Here is a 15,630-nt window from a genome sequence, read left to right as displayed (position 1 = left end):
ATTTTGGAAAATAGCTTGAAATAAGGTCTGTGGTTGACACACATTTAAGAGAGGGATCACGTTTTGTTCAGCGGATAATCTTCACATGTGAACCATACTTTTATAATTTTTGAATCATAAATCTAGTCGCCAGAAGCAAAATGCTAACGTTATGCTATAAACGAACTACAAGCCAGTACAGCAGCAGGGTCGCACGACTTCAACGTCACGCCAACTTAAGATCGTTTCAACTGACTTGCACTGAAACTGCACTTTGAACACTTTAAATATATTAACCTTTTAAACTGTATACCCCGGTTATCTAGGCCCTTTTTGTTTTGTTTAATGTGTACCACGTTTATCTATGCCCTTTTTGTTTTGTTTTATGTATACATGTCACACTGTGGGAAACGATATTTCGATATTTCTGGATGTATAACACATGTCGAATTTTGACAATAAAGCTGAATTAGACTTTCGCGTGCTTGCATATTTTAACAAAGCTTTTCATTTTAGCCACACTGAATTGAACTAGAAGTCATGGCTGTGTCAATTACCAGTCTGATATAGTTTTACAAAGATGACAAGAAGAGTGTAGATAGAGGAGAGAACCACTACAAGTCAGGACACGTAACAGTGCAGCCTAGATGAAGGTGTGCTTACCGGTGTTGTCAGGGCTAGCATGAGGGACAAGGTTTATAGTGTCGGTGAGTAGTGATAGCAAGAGTTAACCTAGAGTTAATTTATTCACATTAATTCCCATCAACAAATCAATTGTATGTGTCACATGAAATCTTTATTAGGCAAGGCAAGTTTATTTATATAGCACTTTCAACACAAGGCAATTCAAAGTGCTTTACAAAAAATGAAAGACATTAAGAAAATGGCATTTAAAATCAGTCATTAAAAAGAAAAGCTCATAAAATAAGCATTAAAAGAAAAAATACATGGATAAAAGTTACAGTGCAGTCTAAGATATGAATAGTTCAATTAAAAGCAGCGACAAAAAGAAAAGTCCTCAGCCTGGATTTAAAAGTAGTAAGAGTTTTAGCGGACCTGCAAGTTTCAAGGTCAGCTTCACCTCACTGCAAGAAAGAAGAAGAAATAAAAAAAGTGGGATTTTTTTTAAATTTACATATAATTGCTTTTGCAATGTTGTGGTTGTTAGAGTGTTAGGTTTCCTGTCAGCTCGTCTGTTGGGAAGATATAAAATATTAGTTTCATGGAAGTTACACCGTCACTTATAAGAGCATTAAGACATACAGTACATAGGCTAAAACAAAACATCTAAAGATATAACCTTGCACTTCGATAAGTCTCGGGAACATTTTCACTATTTTGACATTTTTATAGATGAAAATTGAACTAAAGAAATAAATGGTAGATTAATCCATATTGAAAATAGATGTCAGCTGCTACACTAATTATAATAGTTATATTTCTTAATTAATTAAGATAAGATATTACTGTATTGATCCCAATTTGGGAAATGTTTGTGTTGCAGCAGCATAACAAGAAAAACAAAATATAAGTTATTATATATACAAAAGTATGTGAGGGATGGAATATTAAATTAAATATAAATGTAAAATGTACATGTGATTTTACGTCAAAGAGAAGCTTTGGAGCAGAGAGTTCTCTGCCAGCCAGAGGTGATTTGTTATTAGTTCAATATGTCAAACTGATTTCCCTGACTACAATCTTTAGTTACATGGTGAAACGTTATGCTGCTTGTACTAATTAGACTTATCATATAAGCCACGCAGGTTTTAATAGGATGTATTCATTATCTTTACTTATGTTGCGGTCTTTTCAGCAGCGCCATCTCTAAAACGGCGATACAGTCACTACCCATCATTTACATTTCACAGTGACATGGACAAAAATGTAACGTCAGCTTACCTCATGACACGAATCCAGACTCCCCTTTGGAAAACATTGGCCGGGAAACAATAGAACCAGCACGTTTCATGTGAAGACCTGTGGCTGCAACCCGGAGCAAAGCAACAAACCATTGCGTAGCTAACTAGTAGCGCTAGCTTTAGCTAACGTTAGCCAACGAAACGAACTGCCGAGTAAAATTGGAAAACACTGGTAATTAATTATTCTATAATTTGTAAAACTACGGTGTTAAAAAATACCGATTCTAATTGTCAGATATAGATATACAGATACTAAAGATAGGCAGGTACTTGCTTTCAAGAAGAACACAGGGGAAAACAAACTTAGCGGGAGTGTTTACGTGTTCGGCGTAATGACGTACAACGGCCTCGACAATTTCTGTAGTCTTATTCAGCCACTCGGTAACAACCATCGTTTTTCAGACACGTAAACTCTTCAAAAATCCCCAGTGGGGTCACTGCTGATGTATTTAATGTCGTAGAACAAAACGTGATTTATCTCATAAATTTGTGTCAACCACAGACCTTATTTCGAGCTATTTTCCAAAACCCTATGGAAAAAATGCATTGCTTTTTGAGGAAGGAACCTGAAGTGCTAAAAATGCTAACTTACTTCCGGGTTTTACGACGCGTCACTGCGGTTCTCTGGGTTGGGGCAGCGCCATATAGATAGAAGAGTTGCGACATCTCCGTTCACTCCAATGTACCAGTTTTTTTTACAGCAATGGCGGATCGCGGAGCCTTCAATAGTTCCCCGGAAGTTAGCTTGCCGCTGACCTGCGGGGCTATCTGCGGCTAGCAGCGCGGTAGAGTTGCAGCATAATAGACTGTTCGTGGTGGACTTTTAAAGGTAAGAAGACGTTTAAGATTTATATTGCGGATATTATCAGCACATCCGAGTCAAATTAACATGTGTATTAAAGGATGTTAGTGGATTATTCCTAAATCAGTAGATTTAGGGAACATTTACAGATAACAGATTAGGCTAGGACATCGGATAAAGTTAGCAACACACGTCATGCACAGCCTATTAATCCGTTCTCCTAATGTTATTTCAACCCAACGTTGTGGAATTAGAGAAAAAGGGCTTCTAAACGTGATTTTTTTTGTGGGGTGGAGGAATATAATATTAGTTAAATATAACATTGGGGCACGTGTGATTGTAATGAGTGGAGCTGGAGAAATTATGATCTCCATTTTTGAGTAGGCCTACAACAGAGGTGCCCAGTACGTCGACCGCGGTCGACCAGTCGACCGCAGGGGCAATGCTGGTAGATCGCGAGTCATTCATAAAAACAAAAATCCAGCTCCGTTAAAATAGACAAAACAGGTTTTGACCCCTCCTCCCTTGGCCTCCCTACCACTTAATTCAGGAGTTTACTTGATTGACAGAAAAAGCGACCTATCACTTTCCAGTCTGTTAACCCAGAATGCAAAGCGATACAAAATCAGTCAAGTGCCGGGAAAACTCAAATTAAGTTAAAGAGATAAACAAGATAAAAACAACAAAATGAGTGCGGGACCGAGGAAAAAGCTAAAAACATACCACTTCCATCCAGAATGGGAGGAAGAATATTTTTTTGTGATGTCACATTCAAAGGTTATTTGCCTTATTTGTAAAGCAAGTGTCGCTCTGCCAAAGAAAGCTAACGTGGAGAGGCATTATCGGAGTGTTCACAAGGCATATGACAGCGACTTCCCTCCGAGTAGCGAGTTAAGAAAGAGAAAGGTGAGGGAACTTAAATCACAATTAGCTGGACAGCAGTCACTTTTCTTAAAGCCGACATCCACCGCAAAGGCAGCCACTGAAGCATCTCTACGAGTGAGTCACGTTATAATCAAACACAAAAAATCCTTTCAGGATGGAGAGATGGTGAAAGAAGCCTTCGTAGAAGCAGCAGACGCCTTGTTTCGGGAAACAAAACAGAAATAGTAAACGCTATCAAGGCCGTCCAATTATCACGGAGCACAGTCACACATCGCTGTGAAGTCATGGCTAAGGATTTGACCCAGCAACTCAGGAAGGACATAGAAGACTGCGAGTGCTTCTCACTCCAACTAGACGAGTCCACTGACGTGAGCGATACAGCGCAATTGTGCGTTTTTATCCGGATGGTGTTCACAGACATGACGGCGAAAGAGGAATTGCTGACAATTCTGCCAATGAAGGAACACACTCGGGGCGAGGACATTTTTCGGACATTTAAAAACTTTGTTGACAACACTAAACTCCCCATGTCTAAGTTGAGTTCCATCACAACGGATGGTGCGCCTGCGATGGTGGGCCGTTGTAATGGCTTCATCGCAAAATGCAGAGAGGATGACACATTCCCTGACTTTCTGAATTATCACTGCATCATACACCAGCACGCACTTTGTGCAAAAATGCTGAACATGAAAGAGGTCATGGATGTGTCACTTAAAGTGGCCTGTTCTATTCGGGCAAGACCTCTTCAAAGACGGCTGTTTCGTGCATATCTGGAGGATGCCGACTGTGTTCACACTGACCTCTTACTACACACCGATGTAAGATGGCTGAGCAGGGTTAATTTTCTCCAGAGATTTCGAGAGCTTCTACCGGAGATAAAGGAATTTCTCCATGGCACCAAGCTCGCGGAGTACGCACGTCTAGATGACGAGGAGTGGCTGTTAGATCTGGCGTTTTTAACAGACATTACACACATGTTAAATGAGCTGAACTTGGAGCTACAAGGGAAAGACAGAACTGTGGTTGACATGATCAGCTCAGTTAATGCCTTCAAACGAAGACTGCATCTGCTGTGTTCAAAGCTACAGCGCAAAGATTTGGCCAACTTCAAAAACATCGCCTCTGAGCTGGAGAAGCAAGGGAAGGACAGCGCGCTCCTTGACAGTGTGCGCTACACAGAGCAAGTCAATAACATTACATCTGACTTCGAGAAACGCTTCCGAGACTTCGCTTTGCTCGAGCCAATCGCCACATTCATGTGCTATCCGTTTAGTGAAGACCATGATATTGATTCGCTGGCCCAAAACATCGGAACAGTGTTTCATCTGAACCCGTCTGCGCTGGAGGATGAGATGTTGTCGCTGCAGGCCGACATTCAGTTAAAGGCGCGTGCCCATGCCGGACAGTTTTGGAACTTATTCAGGGTTGAAAAGTATCCAAACGTCAGAAAATGTGCCACCTCACTGACCTCACTCTTCGGCTCAACTTATTTATGCGAGTCAGCCTTCTCCCAAATGAAGATAGTGAAGTCGAAATACCGTTCCCAATTAACTGATGAACATTTGGAGGCCTGTCTGAGACTAGCCATCAGCAGTTACTGTCCTGATTATGCAACATTGACGATCTCCATTCAGTGCAAGTCATCAGAATATGGTAGGGACCCACCTAAATATATTGAATTGTGTTTTGCAGCATTATATCAGGACCATGGAGAGAGGTTTCTTACCCTGCTTGTTTTTATGTGTTTCTTAACAGGGAAATGAAGGGACAGTCAGCAAGAGAAGGAGAGAGAGAGAGAGAGAGAGAGAGAGAGGGAGAGAGAGATAGAGAAATAGAGAGAGGAGAGAGAGAGAAATAGAGAGAGAGATAGAGAAATAGAGAGAGAGAGATAGAGAAATAGAGAGAGAGAGAGACAAATAGAGAGATAGAGAAATAGAGAGAGAGATAGAGAAATAGAGAGAGAGAGAGGTTAACCTGCCTTTTTGTTTTATGTATTCATGTATTTGTTTCTGTTCAAGAACCCAAATAGAGTTGTTGTAGTTATCCCAAGTATAAATAAAACGTGTTATTCAGCCCCTTGCAATTTGGGATTTTATTTTTGGTTGGTAGACCTCCGTGAGCTGGTCATTTCAAAAGTAGCTCACCGGCCAAAAAAGTGTGGGCACCCCTGGCCTACAAGCTAGTATAATAAAGTTAAAGAGCAACTTCCAGGTTAAAGACACCTGTGAATAAATGTGTAGGAAAATGATGAATACACTAGATTTTCAAAAATATATACGGAAATATATACTACAGTGACATCTGGCGTCGTTTTTGTAAGAAATGTTCACTTCCGCATAAAAAAGCCTCGGCACGTGACCTCCCGCGTGTGACGTAACATGGGGGACACAAGGGGGAGAGCGGCAGGTGTAACGTATCAATAAACATGGATCCCAATGCTAGTTTCGACACAGAAGACACAGAAGAAGTTGAACATGAATATTCGAATGCATATGACGGACCACAACCTTATAATTATGAGCCTGCTAGGCGTCCAAGAGACCAGGAGCAGCCAAGGATTAGAAGAAATAACGTCCATCGGAGAGAAATTGAGCTGTGGTGTGAGGAGAACCAGTGGAGAACTGTGCAGCTATCTTGGTGAGTGACCGGCGTTAGCTACAGAATGTTTGCTAACATCACATCACAACATTGTAAAGTTAGCTATCATATATCAGGCTATAACTAAAGCAGCATTGATAATATAGTAACGTTACTGGCAGAACTGTTGATACTGATCCATAACAGAAACTAATGCGCAAGTATCAGCCGTATCTCGCGTTACCTAATGCAACTCCACACTCCGGTGCTGTGTACCGGAGGAGAGACGCGCATAGCCGTGGGAACATGTTTTAAATGGGGGGTGCTGCGGGGATGACACCAGGGCCGGTTTTGACCAATTTGGCCCTAGGCAAGATTTTAGCTGGCAATGAAAAACCTCTAGAAAAGACCAATACACTACAAACAGAGAAACATATAGATATGGTGGACAGCTTATATAAAAAGGCTTCAAATGTATTTAGTATTGCATGAACATGTTTTAATTGGGGGGTGGACGTCACATCCTCTTAGGGGGTCCGGGGGTATCCCCCCGGGAAAATTTTTGTTTTACATTTTAAAGTAAAATGCTTCAATCTGGTGCACTTTGAGTGCCCAAACTAGAGACCGATCTTGGGGATACAACTCTAAAACACCCATATGAAAAAGATCGGTTTGCATTTTAATAATCAAATAAGTATGTGAACATATCCAATAACCTACCATAGCCAATAACAAATAAATGTAGGCTAACTTGTTTTATTTTTGTGGTTCATTTATATCTTATTTTATCAGTTAACATTTATTTATGCATATTTTTAAATATCTCCAGTTTTAAAGAATATTTTTGGTTTACTGTACTATAGTTTACATTAGGATGATTTGAAACCTGTTTTTATTTATCCTAATAATTATAAAGGAGTGCCTTGGAAATATTTGTTTACATAAATTGTGATCAAAACGTTTGAGACCCACTGAGATAACTTGGACTAAAGTGAACTATCTAAACACTCAGAGTCCTTTACCTCACTGAGCGTCTCAGTCTGACAGGAGAGGACTCTCCCTCCACATTATTGTAGAAACAGCTTCTTATATCCGTTAGCGCAGCAGAAGCTAACAACATTCCCCGCCGGTACCAGTACACCCCCTCTCTCTATCTATCTATCTCTCTCTCTCTCTCTCTCTTACGCTGTCTGTGAGCTGCGGGCGCCTGATAAGCCAACATCCCCCACTTTCATCACAGCGCCCATCGTACAGGGCAAATGGAAAATGTAACCGGGGTGAAAAGGGTGTTATCTTTACTCAATTATGAATGTTGTTACATCAAGGCTGAAAATTCATTTTTTTTGTATTATATTTGTATTTAATCTTGTGGAAGTGCAGATCCCCTGTCGTCCACCAGGGGGTGCTGCAGCACCCTCAGCACCCCTACTTCCCACGGCCCTGGAGACGCGAGATACGGCGTGATACTTGACGATCTGGCGGAGAAAGGTTGTGGAGCCTCCGTTGATATGTCGTTGTTAATGGCTTGATGGAAAGCAGGTGTGTAGTCGGGGAGGGTGCACAGCTGATTGCAGCAGGTGAGTGGAGGTTGAGCCGGGAGCCGGGAGTGACAGCCACCACGCACACACAAACAACACAGACAGGGGGAAACAAACAAACACAAAGGAGACGGCAGGAGCAGTACAGCCACCACAGCGTTACCTAATGCAACTCCACACTAGTCTTACGGTGCCGTGCACCGGAGGGGAGAGAGATAGAGCAGCGAAGGGGGGGGGGGGGGGGAGGGGAGAGAGAGAGAAGTAATATGGTTTACTGATAAAGCTGTGGAGAGTATGTGCTGCAGGGGGGTAGACGCACAACGCACCCAGGAACGAACGCTAGCTCCGGTCCTTTTTACTGTGGACTCGATGTCCTGACAGGCTGGTATTTGTGCAACCTGCACAAACACAATACTGCACCATGATTACAAATGGTGAAATACAATGTAAAACTACCGAAAAATACCAGCTCACTAAAACACAACCGCTCTATTCAACGCAACTACTAACTATACCCGCGGTCAGAGAGCGGAGATGTTTCCCCTTTGTTATGTAATATGACGCGTTTGACGTATGACCTTAAAAAAAAGCCGTTTTTAAGAGCAGAGCTCAAAATTGCTCCTTTCCCTCTGAATTCCTGCCCTTATGTCTCGTAAAACATATCAAATCCTGCATTCACTTTTTTAATTGTAATTTTCAAGCAAGTTTAAGCATAAATGTAGAAAAAATAAAAACCTGCAAGATGCTCTTTAACGTTACACAATAATAAGGAAGAGAGCAATGTGTGGGATACATCGCTATTGATATGAATTTAGAGTGCATATTTGAGACTTCCAAACAGTAAACAAAAACGTAACTTATGGGTGAGTGTTTTTAGTGTATTCTGTTGATTATTACCTGTCTGTATTATGTTGCAGCTCAGCTGATTTTGAAATGATGGGAAAGGGAGAGGGACCTAAGTGAGAGTGAAAACACTAGGTACGTTTAATACTACTGTTGTATATAAGTAAGCATACTAAACATGTATTCTATCACTGTATTATATAAGTAATCTTGTTAGTGTATATTAATAACCTACTGTATGGCAGGTGGAGGGGCAGTGATGTTACAGGTGGAGGAGCAGGGATGTTTGCTGGGTGCTGGCAGGTGGAGGAGCAGTGGTGCTGGCAGGTGGAGGAGCAGTGGTGCTGGCAGGTGGAGGAGCATTGATGTTACAAGTGGAGGGACAGTGATGTTACAGGTGGAGGAGCAGGGATGTTGGCTTGGTGCTGGCAGGTGGATGAGCAGTGGTGCTGGTAGGTGGATGAGCAGTGTTGCTGGCAGGTGGATGAGCAGTGGTGCTGGCAGGTGGATGAGCAGTGTTGCTGGCAGGTGGATGAGCAGTGGTGCTGGCAGGTGGATGAGCAGTGGTGCTGGCAGGTGGAGAGGCAGTGATGTTACAAGTGGAGGGACAGTGATGTTACAGGTGGAGGAGCAGGGGTGTTGGCTGGGTGCTTGCAGGTGGATGAGCAGTGGTGCTGGTAGGTGGATGAGCAGTGTTGCTGGCAGGTGGATGAGCAGTGGTGCTGGCAGGTGGATGAGCAGTGTTGCTGGCAGGTGGATGAGCAGTGGTGCTGGCAGGTGGATGAGCAGTGGTGCTGGCAGGTGGATGAGCAGTGGTGCTGGCAGGTGGATGAGCAGTGGTGCTGGCAGGTGGATGAGCAGTGGTGCTGGCAGGTGGATGAGCAGTGGTGCTGGCAGGTGGATGAGCAGTGGTGCTGGTAGGTGGATGAGCAGTGGTGCTGGCAGGTGGATGAGCAGTGGTGCTGGCAGGTGGATGAGCAGTGGTGCTGGTAGGTGGATGAGCAGTGGTGCTGGCAGGTGGAGGAGCAGTGGTGCTGGCAGGTGGAGGAGCAGTGGTGCTGGCAGGTGGATGAGCAGTGGTGTATCTAACAGATATCTAACAGATATTCCCCACTCAGCGAGACACCCGCTGAGAAGCCAACTCTGGTTATTGGTAGCTCTATTATGAGACACGTGAATTTAGAGACCGAAGCGTCCACAGTCACATGCATTCCGGGGGCCAGAGCGGGCGACGTTGAGGCGCATCTTAAACTGCTGGCTAAAAATAAACGTAAATACAGTAGGATTGTTATTCACGTCGGTGGTAATGATGTTCATTTACGCCAATCAGAATGCACCAAACTTAATGTGGCGTCGGTGTGTAGTTATGCTAAAACAATGTCGGACACCGTAATCTTCTCTGGTCCCCTCCCCAATCTGATCAATGATGACATGTATAGCCGCATGTCATCATTTCAGCGCTGGTTGTCTTGGTGGTGCCCAGCAAACAATGTGAGCTTCGTGAATAATTGGACAGCCTTCTGGGGAAAACCTGGTCTGATTAAAAGAGACGGCATTCATCCTACTTTGGAAGGTGCAAATCTCATTTCGGCAAACATTTCAGGGCTCTGTGGACTTAATCCATGACAAACTGGAGTTGAGACCAGGAGGCAGAGTCGCAGTCTTACACACTTCTCTGCGCTCTCTCCTAGGCAGTCATCCATAGGAATCCCGAACCCAATAAAATACCCAATATTAACGGTGTGTGTGTCTGCCCAAGGACAATTTAAGGTAAAACCTAATAGAGGTGTCATACATAATAACCTAATAAAAGTAAATGTAACAACTACTACAGTGCAACAAAACAGGAAGATTAAATGTGGTCTCTTAAACATAAGATCTCTAGCATCTAATGCAATACTGGTAAATGATTTAATATCAGATTATAATATTGATATATGCTGTCTCACTGAAACTTGGTTGAGACATGAAGAATATGTCAGCATAAATGAGGCCACTCCACCCAGCCATATCAATACTCATATTGTAATACTTATCAGAATTCTCTGAGTTTTTATCAGCTTTGGTACTTAAAACAGATAAAGTAATTATCGTAGGTGACTTTAATATTCATGTTGACGATGATAAAAATAGCCTTACTGTTGCATTTAACTCTATATTAGATTCTGTTGGTTTCTGTTAGAGTGTAAATAAACCAACCCACTGCTATAATCACACTCTTGACCTTGTTCTGACTTATGGTATTGAAATTGAGCAACTATTAGTCGAACCGCATAATCCTGCTTTATCCGACCATTTCTTAGTAACTTTTGAAGTACTGTCACTAGACTACAAAGCATTAGCCAAAAGCTCCTGCAGCAGAAACCTATCTGTTAGTGCTATAGCCAAATTTAAGGAAGAGATTCCACCAATACTTAACTCGATAGCATATCTGCATGTAGGGGAGGAAACTTATACAAAATGTACACCACCCCAAATTGATCATCTTGTTGATAGTGCTACAGATGCGCTGCGAATAAAATTAGACTCTGTTGCTCCTTTGAAAAAGAAGAAAATAAAACAACATAGATTAGCTCCATGGCATAATGCCGAAACCCGCAAAATAAAGCAAAAGTCGAGACAACTTGAAAGGATATGGCGTTCCACTAAACTTGAAGAATCTCGTTTAATTTGGCATATTACACTCAATGAATATAAGAAAGCACTGCGTAAAGCGAGAGCAGCATACTACTCTTCATTAATAGATGAGAATAAGAATAATGCAAGATTTCTTTTCAGCACTGTAGCCAGGCTGACAGAGAGCCACAGCTCGACTGAGCCTTCTATTCCCATAGCACTCAGTAGTAATGATTTTATGTGCTTTTTTAACGATAAAATTGTTACTCTTAGAAACAAAATCAATGACCTCTTGCCTTTAACCAGTATAGTGTTATCAACAGCTCCCGGAAACGTAAGTTCTAATATTACACTAGATAGTAAACTAGAATGCTTTTCAGCCATAAACCTTGAACAATTAAATTCAATGATTCTCTCTTCTAAACCATCAACGTGTATCTTAGATCCGATTCCAACTAAGCTGTTAAAATAAGTTTTTCCATTAATTAGCACTTCTTTATTAAATATTATGAATATGTCTTTATTATCAGGCTATGTTCCACAATCTTTCAAAGTAGCAGTGATAAAACCGCTTCTCAAAAAGCACAACCTCGATCCAGAGGTTTTAGCCACCTATAGACCTATTTCTAATCTTCCGTTCCTCTCAAAGATTCTTGAGAAAGCAGTCGCAAAACAGCTGTGTGATTACTTAAAAAACTATGATTTATTTGAAGATTTTCAGTCTGGCTTTAGAACACAACATAGCACAGAGACAGCTCTGGTTAAAGTCACAAATGACATTCTAATAGCCTCTGACAAGGGACTTGTCTCTATTCTTGTCTTGCTCGATCTTAGTGCTGCATTTTATACTATCGACCATGATATCCTATTGCAAAGATTAGAGCACTTAGTTGGCATACAGGGAACTGCATTAGGCTGGTTTAGGTCCTATCTATCTGAACGCTCTCAGTTTGTACGTGTCAACGATGAATCTTCCATGCAAACCAAAGTTAGCCATGGAGTGCCACAGGGCTCAGTGCTTGGACCTATTTTGTTCACCCTATATATGCTTCCGTTAGGCAATATTATAAGGAATCATTCTGTAAACTTTCATTGTTATGCGGATGATACTCAACTATATTTATCAATCAAGCCTGATGAAATTAATCATCTAAATAAAATTCAAGACTGCCTCAAGGACTTAAAAACGTGGATGACCTTACATTTTTTGATGTTAAACACGACCAAAACTGAAGTTATTGTACTTGGCCCGAAGAATCTACGAAACAAATTATCTAAAGATATATTAACTATGGATGGCATTAATTTGGCCTCCAGTGAGACTGTAAGGAATCTTGGTGTTATATTTGATCAGGATTGATCCTTTAACGCCCACATAAAATCAATTTCAAGGACCGCCTACTTCCATCTACGTAACATTGCAAAAATCAGGCATATCTTGCCTCAAAACGATGCAGAGAAACTAGTCCATGCATTTGTTACTTCAAGGCTGGATTATTGTAACTCCTTATTATCAGGGTGTACCAAGAAGTCAGTCAAGTCGCTTCAGCTGATTCAAAATGCTGCAGCTCGTGTACTAACCAGAGTTAGGAAAAGGGACCACATTACTCCTGTTCTGGCTGCCTTACACTGGCTCCCTATAGAACACAGGATAGAATTTAAAATTCTTCTTCTCGCCTACAAAGCCCTTAATGGGCAGGCGCCATCGTACCTTAAAGAACTCATTATACCCTATTGTCCTACTAGGGCATTGCGTTCCAAGAATGCAGGGTTGTTGGTTGTTCCTAGAGTCTCTAAAAGTACAATGGGAGCCAGAGCCTTTTCTTATCAAGCTCCACTTTTGTGGAATCAGCTTCCAGTTTGTGTTCGGACGGCAGACACCCTATCCGTTTTTTAAGAGTGCGCTTAAGACCTTCCTTTTTGATAAAGCTTATAGTTAGGGCTGATTAGATTCAGCCCCTAGTTTTGCTGATATAGGCTTAGTTTGTCGGGGGACATCTTACTTCTTCCTTCTCTCTGTCTATACCTGTGTACTCTCATGTTCCGATTAACCCAGCTTCCCCAAATGTCTTTCTTTTTGGTGTCTATATACGCCGGGATCCGGAGTCATGGATGATCCTGCGGTCCTGTGTCATGGATTGCGAGTCCTGGATCTTGAGTCGTGGCTGTGGTCCTGGATCATAAGTCCTGGATGGATATACTCATGGATTCATCTTCCTATTATACACACATGCATTTCCAAACATTTGGACTACCTATGTTGCAAATGTATTATCTTTTCAATTTACACACGACATCTATTGCACGTCTGTCCGTCCTGGGAGAGGGATCCCTCCTCTGTTGCTCTCCCTGAGGTTTCTCCCATTTTTCCCTTTAAACTGTGGGTTTTCTCTGGAAGTTTTTCCTTGTACGATGTGAGGGTCTAAGGACAGAGGGTGTCGTATTGTCATACTGATATTCTGTACAAACTGTGAAGTCCACTGAGACAAATGTAACATTTGTGATATTGGGCTATATAAATAAACATTGATTGATTGATTGATTGATGGTGCTGGCAGGTGGATGAGCAGTGGTGCTGGCAGGTGGAGGAGCAGTGGTGCTGGCAGGTGGAGGAGCAATGGTTAGTCCAAATATTTCCATTGCAACGACTAATGGGTTTGATAGCAGCTGTGGATTTTTTTGGGGGGGTTGCTGGATGTTGAAGCTTGGCTGCTGTTGTTCCTTTTCACCTTTTTGTATTGGCTCTTGCTTCCAAGATGGCCATCCTTTAAGTTTTTTTTCCCTGTCATTTCGGATTTGTTTTGCCTCAATTCAAAGCCTCAGCCGTATGAATCTTCTAATGATTTTGTCTTGTACTCCACAGCATGACGGAAGCCTGCTGGAGAGTGCCTGAGCTTCTTTCTCCAAGACACCCACTGCATTGGGGAGCTGCATGAGGGAGGAACCAGTCCTGGTCCTAAATAGTTCCTCAATTTGGTGAATGAAATCAAAGGCTTCTTGGGAGTTTTGTAACCTGTTGGTCCGGCAGCAAAGCACATTTTTAAAGCCTTCTTAATTGTCTCATTGCTCCATTTCATCCCCTTTGTGGTAAGTCTGCCCAATGCCTTAAGTTGGTCTTTTGAAAACGTTTTCTTAAATTTGTTGTCCCTAATTTTTATTTTTTTCTTGAGAGCTGCATTTTCCTTCCTTATTTTTCTTAGTGCAGCCTTTTTTTTTAATAGATCTGTTTGACTGGCTGCTGGTTCCCTGGTAGGCTGACTGGCAGCTGGTTCCCTGGTATGCTGACTGGCTGCTGGCTGACCGGGTGGTGTCAGCTCTCCCTGTCTCTCCTCACTAGCCATGTCCTCTCTTTCTTCAGCCTCACTTTCCCTTCTCTCAGTCTCCTCATCCCTTCTTCCCTCAATCTTTGAGACTAATGTAAGTAGAAGACATCTCACTGTTAATTTTCGAACATTCTAAATATTATACCACTTAAAAATAAGAAATATTACTTTTATTATTAAGAGTTCAGACTTATTATACCTGTGTCACCTTTCACACTATAGCTGTGATCATCAGCTATAAGCTCTGTATTTACAGGTCCCGGGGTGCATCACGGTGCAGGGGCCCTCCTCCTTTTGACCACAGGGCGATGCACAAAGATGGTGGTAATAGCATCTGCTCTCAGCCTAGTCTTGCCCTTTTTGGTCTTTACAAACTGGTCGTCATCAAAATGTGCCTGCAGAGTCACACACACACACACACACACACACACACACACACACACACACACACACACACACACACACACACACACACACACACACACACACACACACACACACACACACACACACACACACACACACACAACACACACACACACACACACACACACACACACACACACACACACACACACACACACACACACACACACACACACACACACACACACACACACCTAGACACACTGACCTACAGTGTGGTTTTATAGTATAGTGTGTTAAAATATTTGTTGTTTTTACAAACCTACAGTGTGGTTTTATTGTATAGTACGTTGGTAAAATGTTTGTTTTTACATGCCTAGTGTGTGTTGGTAAAATGTTTGAAATAAATCTGCCCGAGTTGGATTCAAATGTTTCCGTTTTTTTTATTGTGCAAGTACACCTACACACACACTGACCTACAGTGTGGTTTTATTGTATAGTGCGTTGGTACAGTTACATACACACACAGCTACACTTACACATACACACCTACACATACCCACACAGCTACACTTACACACCTACACATACCCACACACACACCTACACAGCTACACACACCTACACTTACACACACCTACACACACTCACACACAACAAAATTAAAATGAAAAAAAATAATTTAAAAAAAATATATATTTTTTAAAAATTAAAAAAAATATTGTTTTGGGTGGAATGAATACCTATAGTGATTCAATTTAATACAATGATTCTTATAG

The 15,630-nt window shown here is 41.8% G+C and overlaps 2 protein-coding genes across 7 annotated transcripts in view; both read left to right on the top strand.

The window, feature by feature from the left end:
* Positions 1-15,630, top strand: part of LOC307037327 (interferon-induced protein with tetratricopeptide repeats 5-like) — a 122,437-nt gene that overhangs the window by 23,810 nt on the left and 82,997 nt on the right. The window lies entirely within an intron of this gene.
* LOC307037267 (general transcription factor II-I repeat domain-containing protein 2A-like) lies at positions 3,824-15,274 on the top strand. Of its 6 annotated transcripts, none has more exons than XM_079678045.1 (4): positions 3,824-6,225; positions 7,546-7,653; positions 13,721-13,782; positions 14,026-15,274. In XM_079678045.1, the coding sequence occupies exon 1, from the start codon at positions 3,873-3,875 to the stop codon at positions 5,349-5,351; it is 1,479 nt and encodes a 492-aa protein (XP_079534171.1). In that variant the 5' UTR covers positions 3,824-3,872; the 3' UTR covers positions 5,352-6,225; positions 7,546-7,653; positions 13,721-13,782; positions 14,026-15,274. The 6 variants fall into 6 exon arrangements, with proteins under 6 accessions (XP_079534171.1, XP_079534175.1, XP_079534174.1 ...); XM_079678049.1 differs by having other exon boundaries at positions 3,824-7,653; positions 14,026-14,138; positions 14,416-15,274; XM_079678048.1 differs by having other exon boundaries at positions 3,824-7,653; positions 14,026-14,138; positions 14,384-15,274.

The sequence above is a fragment of the Notothenia rossii genome, assembly GCF_949606895.1.
Source record: "Notothenia rossii genome assembly, chromosome: 1".
Lineage (NCBI taxonomy): Eukaryota > Metazoa > Chordata > Actinopteri > Perciformes > Nototheniidae > Notothenia > Notothenia rossii.
This window is presented reverse-complemented; position numbering and strand designations above follow the sequence as displayed.